Source organism: Vipera berus (assembly GCF_964194415.1).
Source record: "Vipera berus genome assembly, chromosome: 1".
NCBI classification, from domain to species: domain Eukaryota; kingdom Metazoa; phylum Chordata; class Lepidosauria; order Squamata; family Viperidae; genus Vipera; species Vipera berus.
Window position 1 is genome coordinate 314,935,867 of NC_138202.1, and position 26,500 is coordinate 314,962,366.

Consider the following 26,500-nt stretch of genomic DNA (forward strand, 5'->3'; position numbering starts at 1 on the left):
CAGTAGAGATTTTTTCTGGGCCAAAAATGTATACATGTCGTATGTTCTTTCATAGAGGAATTTTTAAAAGCAGTTCCAAAATGCAGCAAGCAATACAGGTAGTCTTCAACTTATGACCACAATTGAACTCAGAATTTATGTTGTTAGGTGAGAAGTTTGTTAAGTGAGTTTTGCCCCATTTTATGACTTTTCTTGCCACATTTGTTAAGTGAATCACTGCAGTTGTTAAGTAAGTAACATTGTGATTAAGTGAATCTGGCTTCCCCCATTGACTTTGCTTGTCAGAAGGTCACAAAAGATAGTCACATGATGCTGGGACACTGCAACCGTTATAATTATGAACCAGTTGTCAAGCTTCCAAATGTGAATCACGTGGCCATGGGGAGGCTGCAATGGTCATAAGCAGTGGTGGGATACAGCCAGTTTGCACCACTTCAGCAGAACCGGTAGCTAACTTTTTGTTACCCAGGCCCAGAATGGATTTCTGGAAGTGGCATCCACACACAGAACCGGTTGTTCACATATTTGAATCCCACCACTGGTCATAAGTATAAAAAAAGGTCATAAATCACTTTTTTCAGTGCCGTTGTAACTTCAAATGGTCACTAAATGAACTTTATAAGTGAAGGACTACCTGTAATGGTGAAATTATTTCAGAGAGCAAAAGCCATTTTAGTTGCTGACAATGGAAGATTTAGATAAGGAATGAAGATCACAAGAAGTGATATAGTCTAATTCTCCCCCCCCAAAAGGAAGCTGGCAACACCAGAACTATTCCTGTATATTAGTTTTCCCAATTGGATACCCTTCAGGTGAGTTAGTGTACTGCACCCAGAATTTTTAGCCAGAAAGACCCAAAAGCACAAGACACATTTTGATTGATTCTTCAGAAAAAAATGGATTAATAACTATGAATCTTCATCTGTAAATGTGTCTACTTTATAACTACATTGTTATTTATCATAAAAATCCCAACTGTATAATTATGATGTCACACATAACAAATTCTGGAAACCATATTCAAGAAATAATTTTCAGGTATCCACAAGATGTTATGAAGTATTTCCTATAATGCACTCACATGCAAGGAATTTCTATACTACAGTGATCTCAGTAGTATTCCTAAGTATAACTGAGAGTCATTAAAATGTAGTATTTTATTTTGAATGATATCAGATCAACAAGTGTGTTATTTCTATGCAATGAATTAATCAGGTATTTTATCCATTCTCTCTCTTATTAGATCTCTAAATTCTGCAGTCTAAAATTTAAGACAAAGAATCTGGGGCAGATCAGCTGTTCTGAAATAGATCTTATTTTATTCAGGAAAACCATGCCAAACAAAACTTTTCTAAAGCAAAATCTGTCTGTCGAGGGCTCTGATTTTAATTTGTTTTTACTTTTGCTGTAATCTCTGACAGTCAGCTCTTCTGCATTTAGAAGACACACTATAATTTCCTACAAACACCCCTCCTTTTCCACAACCCATCAATGTATCCAACATTTGGAACAGATATTACTCATCAACAAAGGTCTCTCCATTTTAAATTACATTACAAAATTATAGGCATTGTGCTTTTTTAAAAAAATCTAATATTAAAGTTATGTACTAAATTGTATATTAATATTTAAAATACTCTGAATCAGTGTATTTAAATCCAGAATTTTCTAGCTTTTTTATAAGTACATCAAACATGATATAATGTCCATTTTTGTTGCTCACATTTCCAATATAAGTTTCAAGTGCCTTTATACATTCTAGACAATTTCTCTGGTGACATATGCCAACAATACATCATTTTTTAAAAAATCTGTTTAAGATTATAACTATGTACATTTCAATCCTTTCAGATACATATATTCACATTATTCCATCTGTCAACTGCAACTTCTTCCTTTAGCTCCTGAAGGTACATTTACCTTGTCTTCAATCCATAAGGGAGACTATCATAAATCATTCTTACTTGTACTGATTATTTTAGTGTTTTCCCTTTTAATCCAGTATGTCCAGTAGCAGCAGCCTTATGATGCTTAAAATCTGTAATGCTTTGTTCCCTATGACATTGGAAAGGAGTACTGGATGTGTTCAAAGAGGCACCTATTGGGTATTTCAGGCAGATGCTGGATGGAGATGTTTTAATAAATGTCTTACTTTTTGCTATTGCAAAGAAAACTATGGAATGAATGTTTACTTACTAGTGCTCACTCAGTCTAAAAGAACTTCATGTAACTTTTGAATGTAAACTTGAGCAGATATGGAAGCACCTACTGTACCTTCACTTGAGCAATTTGTCCTCCAGAGCTGGATTGTACAACGCGTACTTCCTCAATTGTTTTTGTTGGCTTTGCACAAGAAAATAGTGGCATAATAGTGAAATGACAGGTGTAAGAGTTGCTTACAGGAACTCAAAAGTTACACACTTTGTTAAGCCTGTGTTGGACTAAATGGGGCTTTGGGAGAGGAGTACACAAAGGCCCTTGACAAAATCCTGGTGTCAGGTCTTGCTGCAGCGTCATGATTAGCAAATAAATATTGCTTGACCTTCTAAAGAAGGAAGGCTGCAAAGCTAGAAAGTTCAGCCTCTTTCTTTGCCTAACATGGGCTTAAGGCAAATGATCTAGGCCAGGATACCAATGTCTGAATAATAAAAAAATAAGAAATAAAGACCATTCGCAAACAGACTAAGCCGAATAAAGATTGCCAATTGGGACAGCAAATTTTTACAAGGGTATAATTTTTCCGCAGGCTCAATAAATCGGTGAAATCGATGAACTCCAATCCCGAATCCATTCCATCTGGCAGCTCCCCATTAAACTACACGGGTTCCTCTCGAATAAGTCTTTCTTTAATTGCCAGTAACAGTCTTCCGCTAAGAATCCTCTAAATCAGTCAGCTTTTTGCTGGGATGTTGTTATTCCCGAGAAAAGCCGCTGGACTAACGCTTTCCCCCGAAACACGCTGCCGCCCCAAAATCGCCCAAGCTCCAGGGCAGCCTTACTTGGAGTCAAGCCTCCCTGTTATTCCTCTTCTAACTTTACAAGGACCGGGCCGCAGGCGTAACAAACTGAAGGCGCCGCCGCCGCCGCCAGCTTCCCTTCTCCCAGGCCCGCCTCGCCCCCAGACCCTCCACGCGCTCCGCAACGGCCGCTGGAGGGGAAGCCCCGGCTGCCAAAGGAAGGCGGAGTCGGAAGCGCGAAAGCAACGCGGCCGCTGCAGGGCGGGCCCAAAAGCGGCTGAGGGAGGGGGTTAGAAACTGGCAGCGGCTACCGCTCCTGCGAGAGGTGGTCGGAGTGAGCGAGCGGGCGGGCAGGCAGGCAAGCGGGCTAGTTTTTTTTGCCGAGCAGCTGCGCCGGAGGCGCGTGGGGCGCGAAAGCAGCGTCGGCGGCGGCAGGGAGGGAACGCGAGCGGGCCAGCGGGTGCGGAGTGGGCAGCCGCAACCGCGGCGCGAGTGAATGAGCTGCCCCCCTCCCCGCTTGCCGCCTCTTCCTCCTGCCTTCTCAAACGGAGCCGGCGGCTCGAGGTCGAACTCGGAGGTTGACGCCGCGGCGCCCAAAATGGACGGTTTCGCCGGCAGTTTGGGTAAGTTGAGGCGCCTGGTAATGGCTCGGGGTGGCAGTCGGTCGGGACAGCGTTGCCACAAGTGTGTGTCGTCTCTGCCTCAGTCCAGGCCAGGGCCATTTCCTCCTTCGGATTCTTTAGCGCCGAGGGGCAGACTCGGGCGACGCGAAAGCGCCTCAGACCTCCTCCGTGATCCTCAAGGTGAACGTTTTTCTTCGCGGCAAAGTGTAGCGGCGGCGATCCTGTCGCCCTGACCTTCCTCTTTTTGTAAGCTGCCGGCCGAAGTCTTTCGTCTGAAAAATGCATGCCGGGGAAGGGGAGGGAGAAGGCGGGTGGGAAGAGAAAATGAGATGTTGGGGAATATTGACAGAAAAGCATGGATGTATTTCGGGGGAAAAAAAAATTCTAAATTGGAACGAGCAGGGTGACTTCAGGACATTAAGATACTGGGATGTTGGATATAAATCTGATACGCACAAATTCATTGCTGTTTTCCTGGAACATAGTACACACTAATGTATGCATGACTTTATCATTCAGTTGCTCTCTTTTCAAGGAGAAAAACGAGCAGTTCTTCTTGTTCTTGCTACGTTCTGACCTCTCCAACGGCGCTCACGGCGCTGATAAAATCGTAAGTGCATTAAAAACCTTTCTATGGAGAGGAAACGGATAGCATCTTTGCTACCTTGACTGACTTCTCTCTCCATGCCTGTTGTCTTAGGAGTTGCTTTTCTCTGCTTTTCTCCTCCAGATTTACTACAAGTCTTGATTTACTACAAGTCTTGTGTATAAGGAGACGATTTCATTGAAGTTATTATAGGTGAACCTGTTATTTGCCCTTAGGTAGTGAATCCAAATTATTATTTTTACTTACAGGACAAAGAGATAAAAATGGACATTTTTGTTCCCCCCCCCCTTTTAAATTTCAGAAAGAGTTACAAAAAATCCCTCTAGTGAAATATTTAATTTTATAGTAATGAATGCAGTAAAGCATATACTCATATATTTTGTTATATCTCCCTTAAAATGCTAACAGGGTACTACAGTTCTTGTACCCAAATAGTGTATGGAGGACAAACAGTGCAGTACAACTCTGAAATGCAAGAAGAGCAAGATACATTTCTGCTCATCCTGTGCATTGCTAATTTTCACCAAAGAAGGAATGACGATTTAGTGCCTCAATGCCTCCTTTGCTTATAGGCTTTTCTATTGCCAGCTTTTACTGTAATGGCCAGTGGGTCACTTTCACCTGAATTCTTGAGTCCTAAGTATCTAAGGACCTTAAACTGTTTTATTGCTTATTGATAGTTTCTTCTGAATTGTGATGTTTTTGGAACTTGTCAAACTGAATTTATAATAGATTTTTTTAAGATTCTGCAGCTTTGTATAAAAATTAATACATTGTAAAATAAAGTAAATTAATTAGGGATATTGTAAATAGAACCAAATAATAATTGAAAGAGTAAATTAGTGTTTATATACTGCGTTGTATGTTCTTTAAATAGCAAAGTTAATTTAGACTAGTAAGTGGTGATATGAAAATGAACAATGCACAATGCATTTATTCCAATTTTCCAGAAATTTCTGGATTGTTTTCCTGAGAAGAGTAGGAAAAGTATTCCTTTTCTAATGGCTTCAAAATTTCTGAAAATGTTACATCTTTGCACAAGATGGCAAAACATTGCTTGGAGATATGATTGTGATTGCGTGTTGATGCCCTATAAAAGGCTGTGCATTTAGATCTAAGTTAGGTCTTGTGCTTATCTAATTTGCAAGTAACTGTGGAGGGAGGGGAAGGGAGAGAGAGAAATCCTGGAAAGTCATGAAATACTTACTATACACTCTCATCTAGAGAATCTTCCCACAGGGATATTTGTCAGTTTTCTTATGGTGAGCCAGCAAAAACAACCTAAGGAAAAGCAAAGAGGATAGATAATCATAAGTTTGAATGTATTTACCTTGATTCACAGCAATGGACTCAGGGTTATGTGGCTGTGGGATAGGTGAGTGGTTTTTAAGAACCATTGTGGAAAGAGCAGTGGTGGTTCAGTGGTTAGAATGCAGTACTGCAGACTAACTCATTGATCATTCCAGGATATTCTGAGCGACTGAAGGTTGACTCAGCTTTCCATCCTTCTGAGGTCGATAAATAAGGTCCCAGATTGTTGGGGGCAATATGCTGGCTCTGTAAACCATTTAGAGAGGGCTGTAAAGCACTGTGAAGTGGTATATAAGTCTAAGTGCTGCTGCTATTGCTGTTCATTTCTAAGAGGCCAGGGCCTGGTCCTAAGAACAGGTGGCATTGGTGGCTCAAGCCAGTGGAGGGCAGAGACAGTGGATACATGATTAAATTGAGTTTATGTAAGACAGGTCTTATGAAACCTGAGAATCATCAGTATAGTGCATATAATTAGTTTTGTGATCTCTAATTATGCCTCTGAACTGTTTTGGAACAGACTGCCTATTGCCTTTAACTTTCACTTCAGTACATCTGTTTTGTGATAGCATAGCAGTAACAATAAATTATAATGCTAATATAGGACTAATACCATGGTGGCATGAATGAAGATCTGATTCCATTGTTCTTGGAAAAATATTTCTGATATTCTTGGAATGCTTAAGCAACACCTTGTTGCTTTCCATCTGCCCTTTCTCTTTTTATCCATACGATCATGTTAATTTTCATGGAAATGCTAGCATAAGCCTAAAATATAGTTTGCTTTAGTTCATTTGGAAAGACACAAAGAATAAAAAATAATATTTTGCGATTGAGAATTCACAGATAATGCTATCCAACTGTTGATCTTTAGTTACTTGGGTTGCAGTTAGTCCTGTTGATATCCTAAATCTATGTAGCTGAATAAATCCAGGTTTAGCTAACTACATGGCATTAATACTATAAATTGATCAGTATTTACTGTAAGGTCTCCCTGAAAAAAATTGCCATTGCAGATTGAAAAGAAAAAAAAACGTAAGGAGAAACTAGGTTGTAATGTTCTTTTTTACTGTAAGCTCTCGTTTGAAGTGGCCATAATACAAATTTATACCATAAGTAAGAATTTGATTTCTGCCCCATATCAGGTGTAGAATACAGTTGAAATATTAAATATGGTTGTACAAATATAACCATATTTCATTAAACGTTGGTACTATTGCAGGGGTGTCAAACTCAATTTCATTGAGGGCCGCATCAGCATTGCAGTTGCCCTCAAGGGGCCGGGTGGGTATGGCCAGGGTGGGCATGGCCTACTGGGTGGGCGTGGCCTATTGGGTGGGCATTGCCAGCTCTATATTGTTTGCATCAAGGGTGCCTATGGGGGCCTGGGCAGGAGTGGGACAGATCTGAGGGTCTCTGGCAGAAGGAGGGTCTCTGGGCCAGGGCCAAGGCAGTGGGGGCCGTTCCCTCACTGTTTCCAGGATGGCTTCACGGGCCGCATGAAACCACTTCACGGGCCGGATCTGGCCCCCGGGCCTTGTGTTTGACATGTCTGTACTATTGCATTAGTGAAATTTGTTTTAATGTTTTAAGGTAGAAGACTTAGTAAAAAGCAGTACATAACATTTCAGTTTAAAATATTTCTTTTTATCATTCATGAAATATTTTTATATGAATTTGTGGAGTGAAATGAAAGAGGGTTAGAGATTCAGCATCTGAAGGTCAAAGTCATTTGATGAATCAGTAGTTGGAAAACTGGGTCAGTTTCCCATTGTAGCACAAGTTGTCCCTTTCCAAATTTTCTAAAGTACTTGCCCATACTTGCTGTTTCTGGAGTGGAAAAAGTTAAATTACAATGTTAAGGAATTTCATAAAAAAATGATATTTTCATGAGATCTTATTGTAGAAAGTGAAACCTGAGCTAAGAATGTAGAAACAATTGTCAGATTGCTTCTAATAAAGCTTAAGTATAAGGTAGAATCCATTCTTTTCTCCTGTTGAAATCCCTTCAGTAAGGATTCAGTTTTAAACACTTTTAGTGGGATCATGCAAATTATTACTCTAATGCTATACTTTATGAAGGTAATAATACTGGCTTAACTAAGTTTGGTGTTTTGAAAAGGTTTATATTTTTATCACTTGCATTTTTTGCTTGTGTCATTTTTAAACATTCTGTATTTTCAAGACAAGCTTCAGAATAATAAAAATATACTGTGTAGATTTTCCTATTCCCAGGCTTCTATTTTGGGGCAAAGCCTGTTGCTCTAGATCAGGGGTCCCCAATCCCTGGTCTGTGGACCAGTACCAGTCCATGGCATGCCAGCAACCAGTCCTCACAAACAAGCAAAGCCCCCCATCCCTAGGATGCAGGCAGCACACAAAACCATACCCTCCGGTCCACGGAAAAACCTCTCTTCACAGAACTGGTCCCTGGTGCCCAAAATGTTGGAGACTTCTGCTCTAGGTGATACAGATTTGGATTCCATTTCTATTTCTATGGCTTGGGATTTAGGTTACTATGTTTCTCACATTAATGCTCACACATCCCGCCCCAATTTAATAGGCTTATACAGCCTCTGTGATTGTCAGTAATTTGGGGAAATGAAATTACAAAATTACAAAATAACAGATTTAGAAAGGACCTTGGAAGTCTTCTAGTCCAGTCCTCTGCTTAAGCAGGAGACCTTATACAATTTCAACAAATGACTGCCCAATTTCTTTTTAAAAACTCCAGTGATAGAGCCCCCCTAACTTCTGGAGGCAACCTGTTCCACTGATTAAGTGTTCTCACTGACAGGATATTTTTCCGTAATTCCATTTTGGATCTCTCTTTGATAAGCTTCCATCTGTTATTTCTTGTCTTGCCTCCAGGTGCTTTGGAGAATAAATTGATCCCCTCCTCTCTGTGGCAGCCCTTCTGGAACACTGCAATCAAATCATTCCTAGTCCTCTTGATTAGAGTAGACATACCCATTTCCTGCAACAGTATATCATATTTGGCTTTGTTGTTATATCACAGTTTAGGGATGCTGCACAAATCCTGAGCTTGAGGGGATAAGTTACTGGGTGTCAAATAACTCATTAAGGCTTTCTTAAAGCAGACAGGGGGACTTTTGATGAACATAACACTAGGCCAAAAGATAAGCTGTGTTCCCTATGAAAATACAGGCTCACAGTCAGGGGGACTCAAGACTTCTTTCAGAAGATGGCCAGTATAACTTAGCATGCTATAGGCTGTTGCACTGGCTATGCTTATTTTGGAGACACAATCATCTATTGATGCTAAAGAAAGACTGAAAAAATATGTTTGTTGGTGACTGTCTTTGAAAGGTGCCTGGAAACTTCAATATCATTTGTCTTAAAAACAGAACTGTCTTAGGGAAGAAATTAGTTAATTATTATTTACCCAATTTACCTATTATAAGCCAGACTGCAACTGTATTTTAAAAATTACATTTTTATGAGTTTTGCAATACATTTTTCTAAAGCACATACAAAAGCAGATATAAGAAGAAAATAAGTTAAACGGCATGTTAATGAACTTAACAAACATTGTATTAAGAAAAATTGTTCACAGTAATGTATATATTAGGAAAGTATAACCAAATCTGGGTATATGAAAATATATGACTTTTAAAATAGGAAAAATGATTAATTATAACTGAAAATATAAATTGGTCCATAATCACATATAAACAAAAACTGTTGGTAAGAATTATTTAAGGTATTTATAAGGGCAGTTAACTTAATTTACAACTCTGAGATGTATACATCTGTAATAATAAAAAGCAAGCAAGAACAAAATAAAAATAAGCAGTATAACCATACATATAGATACTATTTTTAAATAGCTTGATCCGGGTCTGAAAGTTAATTAGTATAACAACATATTTAAATTATCTTGAATGTGAGCCTCATCCTTTTAGAATGTTTGGCAGGTCAAACCTAATTTGCAACATGTTATTAAACCTGGCAATCTCTCTGTGTTATTCCATATTCTGTCAAATAATGTTTCCTGGACATTTTGGAAATTGTAATCAAAAGGCCACAGGAAACGAATATATAATGCTTTGTTTTTCTTAACTAAACATCTGTGACTCATGGAAAGATTACACTTACTATTTATGAGTATCTTTATTTTAGAGCTGAGATAGATCATCATATCAACTTGCATTAAATATTACTTTCCTATCTGTCTTGATTATCTAAAGAATACCGTATATGCTGTATATGTCTCTTTTCAAAAGAAACTGGCAGGATAAAATGTGGTTGTTCAAGATGATAAAATCCTGCTGTAACTTGCATCTTGAATGGATTTGATTGCATTGTATGTGTGAAAATATCAGTTATTGGTTTCACTAATAACTAAAGCATTTCTTAGTACGCTGTGAAACTGGTTTGAAGGTGATTCAAATTTTTGAATCCATTTTATGTGTAAAGTCAGTACCTTTAAATTGATTAAAAGATTTGATGGACACAAATGTTTTTGTTTAATTTGCATCCTGACTTAGAATATGACTGATTAAGCACATTCTAGTGTTTTTCACTGTAAACAAGATATTGTATGATAGATATAATGGTATGCTCATTTCTTAATGTTCTGTTAGCAACTTTCAAATGACCAATATTATAAAATATATAATTTCTATCACAAAAAGTGTGTTTAGAGGTATAGTAAAAGCTTTTTCATTCATTTGTCACCTATTATTTTAATAAATACACAAGACAGCTAGATACCTAATACTTCTTTCTCCTCCTATTTTCCCCACAACATAGTTCTCCGGCGTGTTCATCATCTATGTTGCATTTCTATTTGTTGTTCAGCAGTGCTTCTATTTTCTCTTGTAGCACCAAGCAGAGCTTCTCATTGGTTTAGTTTTGCGATACCATGATCTTGTCATAAAGTTAAATTTGAGATGAGCTTTATTTTCTGACTTTCTGAAGTTAATTGTGAATGAAGTATATTGTTACCTTACACTGAGTATTGAGATGGATAAACTCACAAAAGGGAACTCTTCTTAAGATCCAAATTTAAAGTTAATTAGGCTTAGTCTTGCAAAAAACAAGAAAATCAGCCCCCATTTAGCCCACATATTCTTGGTTGAAATCGAAAACTGGCATATCTGTTTTTTGTTTTATTTTCTAAATTTAACTGGTAGTGGTCTTTTTCATTCTTTAATTTTTGTCTTTTTCTCAAGAATTTTTAAAATGGATTGTTTTTTTAATTCTTCATAAAACTAATAAGAATTAATGGAATTTTATCTAACACTTTCCTTTATTGTTTGATTTGTTCTTGAAAACATTAACCTAGATTACATGACCATAATGGAGCCCAGAATTTTTGTGCTGTTTACTTCTGTATTTTTAATATTTTTGTACATCAACCAGAATCATGTCATTTTGAATTGGGCTACCATATAAATGTTCTAAATAAATAAATACATAAATAAACAAATAAGGCATTTATGTTCTAAATAAGTCATTGATCTCCTCTGGAAGTTGTATACTCTTATCTAGTAGGCCATTATTCAAATTTTCTGTATGATTTGGCAATCAGTGCTTTACTCATAGAATAATAGTGTTCCTGGATTTCTAAACATGCATGTAGGTCCTCCCTTTTTGTCTGGATTGTTCTTGTTAAATAAATTACCCTCTTTGCATTCTGCCTCGAGTTTTGTCCCACTATTTGTTACATAATGACATTATATGTCCTAATTATATGATAGTTTAGATTGAGCACACAACTTCATTTGCACTTGTAATTTGTACACTGATAAACTAGTGTAATAATCTCAACTTCATTTTCTCTTCTTAATCCATAGTTGTCTTAGGGAATAAAGTTATTTTTTTCAGTGTTGTCCTCTTAGTCCAATGCTGTTTATTCATAATGTATAGATGTATATGTCTAGACCAGGGGTAGGCAACCTCGGCTCTTTTATGACTCATGGACTTCAATTCCCAGAATTCCTGAGTCAGTTGACTCAGGAATTCTGGGAGCTGAAGTCCATGAGTCATAAAAGAGCCGAGGTTGCCTACCCCTGGTCTAGAGCTATTAATCAATTGTGGTAAGGATCCTAAGAAATACCTTTTACAATCTTTTTTTGGCACCAGATAAGTACACTTGCAAAAACACTTGTCCAAAAAAATTTGGAGTAATATCCAAAGAAATTCTTTCAAGTATATAAACATTTCTTGAAGCTAATTAACTATGTTCATATTTTTGTTTTGCTCAGGATCCTGTTTCCTCATTTTTTATAAAATCATTTTTCCTGTGTTCTTAATGCTATGTGAATTTATTGTACATAGATGAAGCCTGAATATATGATGGATACATTAAGATTTTAAGAATCAAAGTCTGTGTGAAGATAATGTTTTGTCTCTATTCAGGGGGACATCTTCAGTGCGGTTTGAATTGTGTTTGGTTTGTTTGGAATGTTGCTTCCAGTATTTCAGTTGTATTATTTCTCTTGCTGTCAGTGGTTGGTAGGCGGGGTCGAATGTCAATTTGTCTGTTCACTGATTGGTTGGTGGAGAACCAGGACTCGAGGAATTCTCTTTCTTTCTTTGACTTTGCTTAGGTTCTAATTGTGCTTAGATCGAATTTGTGTCCTTCTGAGTCAAGGAGAGAAAGAGAATTCCTCGAGGCCTGGTTCTCCACCAACCAATCAGTGAAGAGACATATTGATATAAACCCCACCTACCAAGCACTGATAGCGAGAGAGCTACTTCAACTGAAATACCGGAAGCAACATTCCAAACAAACCAAACACAATTCAAACCTTACTGAAGATGTCCCCTCGAATGGAGGCAAAATGTTTGCAACCTAATTACCAAGCCTGGAGATCAAACCAACAGCCTAACTACCAACCTGAGCTACTAATATTCAAATACATCGTGTGTGTGTGTGTGTGTGTCTGTCTATCTATCTATCTATCTATCTATCTATCTATCTATCTATCTATCTATCTATCTTGCTCAAAAAAATAAAGGGAACACAAGATAAGACATCCTATTAAATACAGTACATTGTGTTGTTTAAGTGTTCCCTTTATTTTTTTGATTTTATATATATATATATATATATATATATATATATATATATATATATATATATATAGATAGATAGATAGATATAGATATAGATATAGATATAGATATAGATATAGATATAGATATATAGATATAGATATAGATATAGATATAGATATAGATATAGATATAGATATCTATATATACACACACACACACACACACACCCCATGGCAAAATGTAAATGTGTGAAATCTATTAAGATGCCAAGCATAGCTATACTTGGATACAAACAAGCTAGGTTTTGTCCCAATTTTCTACATGAATCATTGACTTATTACGGTAAGTTATATTTGTAAGTGGTATATACTGTTGTTCACCACCCACATTCTTTCTCACTTTATTTATTTCTGGCCATATGTACAGAAAAAGCTAAATAAATAGATAAAGGTAAAGGTTCCCCCACACATGAGTGCTAGTCGTTTCCAGCTCTAGGGGCTGGTGCTCATCTCCGTTTCAAAGCCGAAGAGCCAGCGTTTGTCCGAGGACATCTCCGTGGTCATGTGGCTGGCATGACTAGATGCCAAAGGCGCACGGAACGCTGTTACCTTCCCACCATAGTGGTCCCTATTTTTCTACTTGCATTTTTATGTGCTTTCGAACTGCTAGGTGGGCAGAAGCTGGGACGAGTAACAGGCACTCACTCTGCTACGCGGCACTCGAGATTTGACCCGCCAAACTGCTGACCTTCTGATCGACAAGCTCAGCATCCTAACCCACTGAGCCACCACGTCCCTGCTAAATAAATAGACCTTGATAATTTAGCACTGGATCTATTTCTGGGATAATGGCTAATTTCATTTGTTCTTCTTTAATACTAAAGTTTTGATTGTCTGTCTGTCTGTCTGTCTGTCTATCTATCTATCTATCTATCTATCTATCTATCTATCTATCTATCTATCTACACAGTGAATTTCATTGTGTTCCTTCCCGCTCTTAATAATTCTTGCTTAGCTACATGCAATAATCCTAGCTATTGGTAAAAGGTGTTTTATTTTTTCTTTTGATAATATGGAATTCCTTGGTTTTAGATTATGAATAGTGGAACCCAAGATAACACACATTGCATTTCAAATAAATATGGGGCACAAAGGTGGATTTTTAGTATCTTTACTCCTTAGAATGTATAGATTATTTCTTGCACTTGTATTTAAAGGACAAAGAGGGCTAGAATTAGGTGCTTCATATTTGACATGCCACATCTACTTGGTGTCAAGTTTCTGACGGATGAGCTTTTCAAGTGACTGAGGCATTGTTTACCTTAAAAGTCTTTTATTAGCCCTATACATTGGCAAAAGCTTGCTAGAGAAAGCTGGAATCTGAATCCCCTCCCTCCCCTTTGCACAATATATTAAACACAATTCTCCACCTTTCTATTTCTGTCATGAATCACATTCCCCAATTAATTTGAAGAATCAGTTTCTCTTCTGTTAGACAACCCACCAAGTTCTTTTCTTTCTTATTTCAGACAGCCTTGAGGTACAATCTTCTTCCTCCCTCCTCCCAGCAATAATCTAATTCTAGCTCTTACAGTAATACACAAGTTTAGCATATGAAATAGCTGCTTCTTCATCTCTTGTCAAGCAAGAACATTTGATGTTAGCAGCGTTGACATTTGGTTTAAATAGTTACTTAAAAATGTCAAAAGAATGTTTTCTTGGACATCCTTAACTTTCATAAATACTGCTACTCCCTGATTTTTGTAGACAACTACCGTATTCCTGCATGTTCCATAAACCTGTTCGACTTTACTAGTAATTTAAATCACAAAATGGCTCTTGTAATATAAACTTGGTATTTTTAGTTGACATTTTGACTTGATAAGGACTAACTTAAAAAAATCCAGATTGAAAAATGATAACTGTCCAACCTATAACTTTTATTTTACAAATAACTTTCAGATGAGTGGCCAATTGGGGATCATTTTATATATAGTATTCAGTAATAGGATAATTTTCATAAGTGGCAGCTGATTTTCTCATGGTTCCCATCTTTTGTTAAAAGATTTAAAGTATTTAGGATTAAAGCTGGTCAAAGGAGATATCTTGCCTCAGATGGGTGAATGAATTAATCCTTCTCATTTTCTTGGAATAGTTATTATTTCCACAGGACCTAAAAGAATTTTCTGCTTACTCCACCTACTGTTTCTTTATTTTAAAAGTATAGTCTACTATATTATTTTAACAATTTGAAATTGTATGAGCTTTTCTAGTGCATCCAACTAAATTGGCAGCTATTCAGCTATGTCCTGGGAAAACGGGAACTCGAAGGCTCATTTGATTGAAGAAACATTTTCAGAAGCATTAGGAACAGAAATATAATTGACCTTGAAGGTTGACTTTTTTTAGTTATGCATAGGATTATAAAAATACTGATTATTTATGTGACTATCAAATAGCTGGAATACCTGAATTTCTGCAAAGTAAGTGCCTTGTCATTTTCTTTCTTCATACTATCTGAGTCAGATTGAGATTGCAGGTACTAAAGTAGGGTTTCTTGTTGTGTTGAACTAATGTATTATGGATTCATGTGCTCTTTGATATATGGTGATAAAATACATTAAAACATAAATTAAAAAACAAACATACATAGAAGCCAAACTCTGGAAAAGATCTTAAGACAATAAGATTTAGATATGGACGGGTCTAGAGAAGAGAGCTGTAACTGCTTCATGATTTTCTTTAGTATATTGAAGACTATCTTTTTCAACAATGAACGTTCAATGATATTTTACTTTAATTAAATTATATTCTTATTTATCCATTAACGAGATTCTGTAATATATGTTATATTAAATATGCGTCTTTGCCAATTTTTATGACATTTTCTAATACCAAAACTCCAATTGAAAAGTGCTAATTAAAAAAAGAAATTGAATTTTATTTTTCATTTCCTTGCAGAAAGAAATATTCAGTGTTGCTAAAGGGCTACATAAGTAGAATAGGATGATCTTATCATTTGGAACCCTGAAATTCAAGTAACTTTAAATCTGCAATTATGTCTTCCAACATTTACATACATATAATTCCAAACAAAATATACATGGAATATAATATTGCAGCCTTGCAATATCTGCACTTTTTAAAAGTAGGTTGCAAAAAACCAGTGCTTGTATTTTGATTCTAGTTACAGTGGAGGGAAATTCCTTCCATCTCAGCTAGCATTGCAGTAGACAGTACAGGTGCTCCACGCTTAATGGAACTCTGTTGCTTAGTGAAGCAGTGGCTAAATGGAAAATCACATAACTGTGACTATGCATTCTGGCTGGAAAGAGACAACACTATACAGTTTCACACTTTTCGGCTTTTATTTTCCTCCAAAACATTCCCCCACCCTTTGAAATATTCAAGTGGTGAACCTTTTAAAGACTGAGTGCCCAAACTGCAACCCAAAACCCACTTATGTATTGTGTGCCGGGTGGGCATGGCCCATTGGGTGGGTGTGGCCCATTGGTTCGGTGTGGCTGCGGTGGTAATGGCAGACTGAGTGGGACTAAAAAGTTCAATCAATCAATTCCAACTTTGCGAGAACTTTTTTTTCCCTGCGAGAAGTTGAAAATGATTGATTGAGCTTTTTTTTTTTGCACACGGCGGCAGAGGCCTAAAGTGAAAAGGTTTTATAAAACCCAGTTGAAGGCCTAGGACTGGGGCGACGGCTCTGCGTGCCACCTGTGGCACACAAGCTATATGCTCGCCAGCACGGTGCTATGCAAACAGCTTACTCTCTTGCAGTCCCTTCCTCTCCAATCATTTCTGCAAGATGGGAAGCAGGTTCAAGGAAAGAAGAGAATGGCCACAGAAATTTCTCTCCCCCCCCCCCAAGCATAGAAAGAGATTTCAAAAGAATACTACAGGCTGTTTGCATAGTGCACCTGCAACTCCCAGCCCCTGGTTGCATTGCCTTGCTTTTGATGTGTACAACACAGCAAACAGGAGCCTGAACACTTCAGAGGGTGGGTCTCTGCTTTTCAAAGGGAGAAAGGGGAAAAAAAACGACAGGACAGGCACAGAGCAACGTGTACTTCCTGTAATGGTGATAATGTGATTGAGGGACACTGCAAAGATCATAAATGGTTGTATATGAGCTATAAAGTTATATTTTTAGCGCTCTTAACTTTCAGCAGTCACTGAATGGTCAATAACCAGACTACCTGTATGTTTATTGACCAGGCTGAAAAAAAATACAAAACATTGGTAGAAGTAGGACAATCTGATTTTTTTGTTTCATTGAGCTCCTATCACAGTGGTTATGTGGCAAATAAACTATGGCTAACGCATGCATTTTTCTGGGTAAAACAGATTTAGTTGCAAAACAATTTCTTTTAAATGTCACTGGGTGGCTTTTCATTTTACTTGATAGAAAAATATATAAACAAACCCAAAATAATAAAAAATATCTGGGTAGTTTATAATAAATTATAGCACAATAGATATGTAAAAAAGAAGCCTGATACAGCATTGCCTTAACTCAAGCTACAATATTTTTATATTAATATGTGAATATATCTTGAGGTTTTTAAGAAAAATCTTTTTCAAATTATTAATAGCAGATGCATGCATCTATTTGAATACAATTTAATTTGTTTAAAACTTTAACTTAAATTTATCCTCTATGTTAATTCATCTGTATAATATAACTACTTACTATATCTTGTTTAGACTTGATGGTATGTTTTATGCAAATAAGAATCTTTGTAGTTTCCACACCTTAAATTAATGTGTCTGCTTCAGGCTGTGAAGACACGCCTTTCAGTTTATAAAGGCTTTTTACTATTGCTTGCGGTGAACCTTTTGAAAATAGATTTTTTAATTGCCTGTAATTTTATGGTTTACTTTCAAGATCAGGAGTACTTTTAAAGATTTTGAATTTATAGAGATATATTTGAAGTATAAATTATTTCAGAAATACTGGGAAGCTTCATGAGGAAATCAGATACTATTGGGAGTCAAGTTCATCATTATATTGTCCCAATTTAGTCACTCTAAATAATGGTATTGTGATTTCTTGCTATTTTTAAATATTGTTTGTTCTACTTTGCAAATGATAAAGAAACTGGTAAGGAAAAGAATATAATATGAGTTTTGTATTATAATTATTCATTAATATTTTACATAAAATGGTTCAGGTTTTCCCCATGCTCTATTTAGAAGGATAATTTCTAATTATTATGAAAAAGATGCAAAGTTGTTAATACCGGTAGTTTGTATAATAATGTCATCAGTGATCATTATTTTTTTCCTTAATGATAGGACTTTTCTGTTGAAATCTTGATATGAGTATGCAGGAAAGAATTGATACTGAAGCTGAAAGTGAAGTTGAGCTTGATTTTTATTTCTTTTGTCTTTAGTGGTGATTAGCTTCTTGGAAAATTTTGAAATGAGATTTATGTGGTGGTTATTAAATTACTAATTGTGTTCTATTTGATCTGAAGGAGTTGCGCGGCTATGCAAAGATTAACTAATAATGGAAGTTGATGCGATCTTTTTTCTATTGCATGTGAGCAATGTTTCCTGCTGCTTTCTTGCCTGAAAATGTGGATTGAGCTGTTTCAAATGCTGATACTATCTTCATTCCTATTTTTTACGTCTTTTCTCCTCTTAGTCTAGCCTTGAAACATTACCCAAATGTTTGTTTCAAGCTTTTAATTCTTTTACATTTAACTTGATTTTTTAAAAAATGGACAGAGTTGCTTGAGAAAAAAGCAGCAGTTTGGATGTTGATACAGGTTTGGCCGGAGAAGAGGAATTTCTTTTGGCTTAAATAGGTTGGAGACAAAATATTTCATATAGTTAAAATATAAATAAACTTGAATAGTGTACTCACAGTTCAATTATGTATATTTTTTATTAATTTTGTATAAGCACTTTAAATTGATTCATAGTAGGTTTTCATATTTTAGTTCAATTATTTAGAAAAAATACCAGTAAAAACATAGTATTATTAAAGGACAAAAAATGAACAATACAACATGGCAAAATATTTCAATAAATGTTAGAAAAAGCCTAATTAGGTTAATTTTGCCTTTTTTGTACAATTGGAAAATCAATTAGTAGTTCATCCTTATTTGAAAAATGAATCTGCTAATTACTTACGGTAGGTCTCTGTTGACATTATCTAGAGAACTATGCAGACTTCTTGCATTTAACACACTGTACCCTTACACTTACCATAGTCATGTATTGAATTTTTTCCATTCATTTAAAAAGTAAATTTAAAATAATTAGATTATAAATAAATGGTTAAGATAGGGACACTAATTTTAAAAACTTCTGCTTGAATTTCTTCTCTTTCCCATACCTGGATATTTTTATTTATTTTTTATTCTACTTTATAAATGGGATATCTGAGAACATATTTCATACAAGACAATCAGGCTCAGTAATGCTTTCATGGTTTTATTTTTAAGAAAATAAAAGAGGGATTTCAGACTAGGTAATGGAGGACTGGGTGACTAGAATAGAATAAAACTTTGGTGACACATTAGTATTGTATTTACTGAATTTATAATCTTCATTTCCATCAATGGATTAAGGCCTCTAATGAAAAATAATATAAATAAAATACAATTAAAAAAGAACAAAAGTACCCACATGCTCCTGTCTTTCAATTTAAACCCTGCTTATATGCCAGAAGTGTGCATAAATAAAACTATTTTTTGCCTGTTGACAATAGGGAATAAGAACAGTCTGACCTCTGTTGATCACACCAAAAGTCTCTCTTAATTGTAACTGAAGAATGGTATATCTTAATGCCTCAATTACCTTATAAGGCAAGAGTTTTTTAAAAGGTAGCCTGGATTCAAATCATGGACTTTATAAGTAGCATTTTGAATTATGCCTGGAATCTGATCAGCAGTTTGTTTCTTAAAAAATAAATCACATTCTTCCCATCACCAAAATCATTCCACAGTTTAGCCACAGCTGAAAACTAAGCCGAGACAAGGAGAATTTGCAGACAAAGGGAACTTGCAGCACAATAAACTTTCAAAGAAAATACATCCTATACACCACTGACTGAATCCCTCTTCCTTGATTTATTTTTTGAACCTTCAGTTTTTATATACTTTTTTGATTAAATTTTACTTTTATCCCATTGTTTCTCACTTGGCCTCTTTACAATGTATGGGCTTCAACTCCAGAATTCTCCAGCCAGGGTAACTTAAAGTTACCAAGGTTGAGAAACATTGCTTTATCTAGACATCAGGAATTGATTTAAGTCTTGAACAGGGTCCTTGGTTTTAGTACAGTACCATTGAACATCTACAGTCTTTATTATTTTGCAAACCTTAGGTCCTCCTCAGACTATTTTAGTGAAAGTCAGATTTACCGTAAATGTCACCAACACTATTTTAGATTATTATAGGAGAGAGTCTGGAAGCAATCAACATTGTGTTGCATCCCCTATACGTCTCTGACAGAGTTCTCTTGGTTTCTCCCTGCCATCAGAAAATAATCTTCCCCAACTGGGTGATTAAATATGTACAGCGGAATAACCTAAAGGTAAAGGTAAATCATGATATTATTTCCTTTTCCTCTTTCTATATGACAGATGGGATGCCTTCCTTTCTCTTCCTCCTCCTGCGACCATGTTTGGATTGATTCTGTAGACAGCAGACTCTCTTGCACTACAAAGGTTCTATTATACCATATAGGAATAAGAAGTTGACACATGCTAATGAGTTTTGGAAAATACAGATTCAAATAAGTGATCTTACAAAGTATCTATCTTTCTGAAACTCAGATGCCTAAATGCTAAAAGAAGGGATATTGAAAAAGATAAAGAAAAAATAGCTTTCTATATAATCCAGCAGTCCCCCAACCTTTCTGACTTCATGGACTGGGAGCGATAGCAATGGAGAAGGGGATGGTTTCACACATGCAACCTAATCCAGTGCATGTGCAAATGAAGCTTCACCGTCTCGCCCACTGCTTGCGCAGCCCGATTCCCAACGATCCATGCTGGGGATTGGAGATCCCTGATATAGTTCCTCTCCCATAATTAAATTAGCAACCACATCTACAATATTAGTTGTTTCTGATTCATATTCCTTGATAAATGTATTTTTTGAAGTTTCATATTTAATACATTACTGAAATAAATGCATTACTTCAGTAGATCTTGACTGAATTCTGCTGTATTTTTTAAACAAAGAACCAAAAAAATTCATCCTTTAGCATATGATTTGATTTTGCTTATTTTTTTTAATTTTTTGTTGTTGTTAGTTAAGAAGTTGTGTCCGACCCATCGCAACCCTATGGACAACGTTCCTCCAGGCTTTCCTGTCCTCTACCATCTTCTGGAGTCCATTTAAGCTCACGCCTACTGCTTCAGTAACTCTATCCAGCCACCTCATTCTCTGTCGTCCCCTTCTTCTATTGCCCTCAATCTTTCCCAGCATTAGGCTCTTCTCCAGTGAGTCCTTCCTTCTCCTTCCTTCTCATTAGGTGGCCAAAGTATTTGAGTTTTAGCTTCAGGATCTGGCCTTCTAAAGAGTAGTCAGGGTTGATCTCCTCTAGGACTGACCGGTTTGATCGCCTTGCAGTCCAAGGGACTCGCAGGAGTCTTCTCTAGCACCAGAGTTCAAAGGCCTCAATTCTTTGGCGCTCAGCCTTTTTTATGGTCCAACTTTCACTGCCATACATTGCAACTGGGAAGACCATAGCCTTGACTATACACACTTTTGTTGACAGGGTGATGTCTCTGCTTTTTAGTGTGCTGTCTAGATTTGCCATGGCTTTCCTCCCGAGGAGCAAGCGTCTTTTAATTTCTTGGCTACAGTCCCCATCTGCGGTGATCTTGGAGCCCAGGAAAATAAAATCTGTCACTGCCTCCATTTCTTCCCCATCTATTTGCCAGGAATTGAGAAGGCCAGATGCCATGATCTTGGTTTTCTTAATGTTTAGTTTCAACCCAACTTTTGCACTCTCCTTCTTCACTCGCAACAAAAGGCTCTTTAGTTCCTCTTCACTTTCTGCCATTAGAGTGGTATCATCTGCATATCTTAGGTTGTTGATATTTCTTCCAGCAATCTTAATTCCAACTTTTGATTCATCTAGCCCTGCCTTTCTCATGATGTGCTCTGCATATAAGTTAAATAGGCAAGGCGACAGTATACAGCCTTGCCGGACTCCTTTCTCAATTTTGAACCAATCAGTGGTTCCGTGTCCAGTTCTCACTGTTGCTTCTTGGCCCGCATATAGGTTTCTCAAGAGACAAGGTGGTCTGGTACACCCATCTCTTTAAGGACTTGCCACAGTTTGTTATGATCCACACAATCAAAGGCTTTAGCATAGTCAATGAAGCAGAAGTAGATGTTTTTCTGGAACTCTAGCTTTCTCCATGATCCAGCGTATGTTAGCAATTTGATCTCTAGTTCCTCTGCCTCTTCGAAATCCTGCTTGTACTTCTGGTAGTTCATTTATTTATTTTATTTTAATCCCATTTATATCTCCGAAGAATCAGGGCGGCTTACAATTCTAAAGCACAAATTAATGTGCTCAGCAATAGCCTTCATTCTATGTATATGCCTGCTTATTAGGGCTTTCACCCCCCATGTAGCATTATTACAAAGTCAGCTTATTGGCCCCAACAATCTGGGTCCTCATTTTACCTACCTCGGAAGGATGAAAGGCTGAGTCAACCTTGAGCCTGGTGGGACGCGAACCTGCACTAATTGCAGGCAGCTGGTGTTACTTAAGGAGGCAATAGCCCACTGCTCCACCAAGGAGGCTTCCTAGTTCTCGATCCACATACTGCTGAAGTCTAGCTTGTAGGATTTTAAGCATAACTTTACTAGCATGAGAAATGAGTGCAATGGTGCGATAGTTTGAACATTCTTTGGCACTGCCTTTCTTTGGAATTGGAATGTAAACTGATCTTTTCCAATCCTGTGGCCACTGTTGAGTTTTCCAAATTTGCTGGCAAATTGAGTGTAGCACTTTTACTGCATCGTCTTTTAAGATTTTGAATAGCTCAGCTGGAATACTGTCACCTCCACTAGCTTTGTTGTTGCTCAGCTTTTCTAAGGCCCACTTCACTTCACATTCTAGGATGTCAGGCTCGAGGTCAGTGACCACCTCATTGTGATTATCTGGGACGTTAAGCTCATTCTTGTATAGTTCTTCTGTGTAATTTTACCATCTCTTCTTAATCTCTTCTGCCTCTGTTAGGTCCCTGCCATTTTGGTCCTTTATCATGCCCATTTTTGCATTGAACATTCCCTTCATCTCTCCAGTTTTCTTGAAAAGATCTCTGGTCCTCCCTATTCTATTGTTTTCTTCCATTTCTTTGCACTGTTCATTTAAGAAGGCATTCTTATCTCTTCTAGCTATTCTCTGGAATTCTGCATTCAATTGGGCGTATCTTTCTTTTTCTCCCTTGCCTTTCGCTTCCCTCCTTTCCTCAGCTATTTGCAAAGCTTCCTCAGACAGCCATTTTGCTTTCTTGCATTTCTTTTTCTTTGGGATGGTTTTGGTTGCTACCTGTTGTACAATGTTGCGAACCTCTGTCCTTAGTTCTTCAGGCACCCTGTCTATCAGATCTAATTCCTTAAATCTATTTGTCACCTCTACTGTATATTCAACAGGGATATGATTTAATTCATACCTGAGTGGCCTAGTGCTTTTCCCTACTTTCTTCAGTTTAAGCCTAAACTTTGCAATGAGAAGCTCCTGGTCTTAGCCACAGTCAGCTCCTGGTCTTGTTTTTACTGACTGTATAGAGCTTCTCCATCTTTGGCTGCAGAGCATATAGTCAATCTGATTTCTGTGTTGACCGTCTGGTGATGTCCATGTGTAGAGCCGTCTCTTGGGTTGTTGGAAAAGAGTGTTTGCTATGACCGTATTCTCTTGACAAAATTCTATCAGCTTGTGCCCTGCTTCATTTTGTACTCCAAGGCCAAACTTGCCTGTTATTCCACTTATCTTTTGGCTTCCTACTTTAGCATTCCAATCCCCCATGATGATAAGGACATCATTTTTGGGTGTTAGTTCTATAAGGTGCTGTAGGGCTTCATAGAACTGGTCAGTTTCATCCTCTTCAGTACTGGTGGTTGGGGCATAGACTTGGACTACTGTGATATTGAATGGTTTGCCTTGGATGTGAACTGAGATCATTCTGTCATTTTGAGGATTGTATCCCAGTATTGCTTTTCCTACTCTTTTATTGACTATGAAGGCTACTCCATTTCTTCTGAGGGATTCTTGCCAGCAGTAGTATACCTGATGGTCATCTGAATTAAATTCACCCATTCCTGTCCATTTTAGTTCGCTGATACCTAAGATGTCGATGTTCAGTCTTGTCATCTCTTGTTTGACCACGTCCAGCTTTCCTTGATTCATGGATCTTACATTCCAGGTTCCTATGGAGAAAAAATCTTTACAGCATCGGACTTTCCTTTCACCACCAGACATATTCACAGCTGAGCGTCCTTTTGGCTTTGGCCCAGTCACTTCATTCTTTCTGGCGCTACTAGTACTAGCCCTCTGCTCTTCCCCAGTAGCATATTGGACGCCTTCCGACCTGAGGGGCTCATCTTCCAGCGTCATATCGTTTTGCCTTTTGGTACTGTCCATAGGGTTTTCATGGCAAAGATACTGGAGTGGGTTGCCATTTCCTTCACCAGTGGTTATCACGTTTTGTCAGAACTCTCTGCTATGACCTTTCCGTCTTGGGTGGCCCTGCACGGCATAGCTCATAGCTTCATTGAATTACGCAAGCCCCTTCGCCACGACAAGGCAGTAATCCATGAAGGGTTTTTTAAATTTATAAATGCCCAATACCAAATGAAAGGGAAACAAAGATAATTGAGTGAGGTTTCCCTTTTTAATTACAATATGACATAATTTGAAAGAAGAAAAGTAATTTGTAGAACAGGCCTAAAAACAATAAAGTAAAAGCCATGAGAGCTTGAGTTACTAATATGTTACCATTAAAATGAGGGAAAAAAACCAGATTATAAATGAGAAAAAGTTTATAAAAAATAAACCAAGAATGTATATTAATATAGGGATTAGCATTGGAGAACTATGAAACAATTATGTTTAAAAATAGAAGAGAAAGCAAGATAATTAGTGGTCTATTTATGAAGAATTATTGAGATGGTGCTGAATGATTATATGTGTTACTGTAACAGATATGTTTTAAGAATCTGGTGAGAGAAGAGGGTTAGTTGAAAAACTTGAATAGATTGTTTATCTTTTGCTAAGAATGGAAATACTTGCCAACAAAATGCTACTTGTCACATTGTAGTGATTTGCCTCAGACAAAATAAGCACAAATACAACTTGCAAAGGGAATACAAGTAGTCCTCACTTAATGATGGTGATCAGAATTTTTATCAATTTTTTAAGTGATGCAGTCATAAAGTATGACAACATGACTGTGCTGCTTAGCATGCACTTAGCAGTTGCTGTTGTTAAGCAAATCTCACACCATCATTAGTGTGATGTTACATGGTCACCATTTGTTAGCTCCTGCCAGCTTTCCCATAGACTGCTTGTTGAAAACTGACAGTGAAAGCTATAGATGGAGATCATGTGACCAAGGGATGCTGTAACACTAATTGTGGGCTGGTTATCGAGTACCCAGATCACAATGACATGACTACACGAATGCTGTCACCATTTTTAAATTTGAGGACCCATCATAAATACCACTCATTTAGCACCATCATAGCTTTGAATGGGTGCTGAATGGGTGCTGTTAAGTGAAGATCACCTGTATGATGATCTTATATATAACATTATATGATCTTATAAGTACATATGATCCTACATGTAACATTGAAACTTAAAAGGAGATTTGGCGGGGAACTCTTATGTTGCATCCCAGGAGGCTTCTAGAATGCACAAAGAATTTTTTTAAAAAAGAAGGTACAAACATAAGCACCACCACTAAAATACTATTTTGCAGTAGTAAAACAACATAATGCTGAAAGTAATTTTAAAGGACTAATTAGTTTTTAATTTTTTTAAAAATTAAATGCCATAACACGAATGCACAAGGCAGTCTTAGGTTCTAAAATAATTCATGGCACAACTTGAAAATAACAGGCCCTTTGCAAATGAGTTCTGTATCCTTTCTGCTGCTACTGTAGCAACAGTACTTTTTTTCTCTTCAATGCTTTTCTTAAATATTTTTTTTCCTATAAATTGCCATTAATCTACTTCAGGCAGCATGTGGGAAAGTTTATCAGTTGTAAGGTGAACTTATTCTGCTTTGTCTGGATTTTTTAATTAGTCATTTCACTTTTCCTGCTTTCTGAAATAAAATACGGTTTTCAAAACTTATCTCATCTTTGCCTTCTCATGCTGCATGGGCAAACCAGGCTTCAGGTTTTGCTTGCTTTTATTTAATTTTTATTTCCTTCCCACTTTTCTTTTGGTGCTCAAACTGGCATTTGTAGCACTTTCTTTAGTTTATCCATTTTTCCTCACAATATCTATCCTGTAGTTGAGAAAGAGAATAATTTGTCTACTCTAAAGTTACCCAGTGAGCTTTCACAACTGAGAGAGGGCTTGAGGCTTGATCTATTCAGTCCTAATTTATACTTTAATTGATTGGGTGCAATCATATAGGAACTGGATAGGATTTGCTCTCAAATAAGGCAGAAAATTAATTATTCCTTATTACTACTTTCACCTTAGAACAGGGGTGTCAAACTCAATTTCATTGAGGGCCGCATCAGCATTGCGGTTGCCCTCAGGGGGCCGGGTGGGTATGGCCAGGGTGGGCGTGGCCTACTGGGTGGGCGTGACTAGAGTGCATATGGGCCTACTGGGTGGGCGTGGCCAGCTCTACATCGTTCGCATAAAGGGTGCCTATGGGGGTCCGGGCAGGAGTGGGACAGATCTGAGGGTCTCTGGCAGAAGGAGGGTCTCTGGGCCAGGGCCAAGGCAGTGGGGGCCGTTCCCTCA

At 37.3% G+C, this 26,500-nt stretch overlaps 1 protein-coding gene across 1 annotated transcript in view; it reads left to right on the forward strand.

Moving 5' to 3' along the window:
- The first annotated feature begins 3,298 nt into the window (after positions 1–3,298).
- EML4 (EMAP like 4) overlaps positions 3,299–26,500 on the forward strand; it is a 156,151-nt gene continuing 132,949 nt past the window's right edge. Inside the window, exon 1 of the mRNA XM_081315099.1 lies at positions 3,299–3,580. Coding sequence (XP_081171225.1) covers positions 3,454–3,580 — 127 coding nt within the window. The 5' untranslated portion in view covers positions 3,299–3,453. The remainder of the gene's footprint in view (positions 3,581–26,500) is intronic.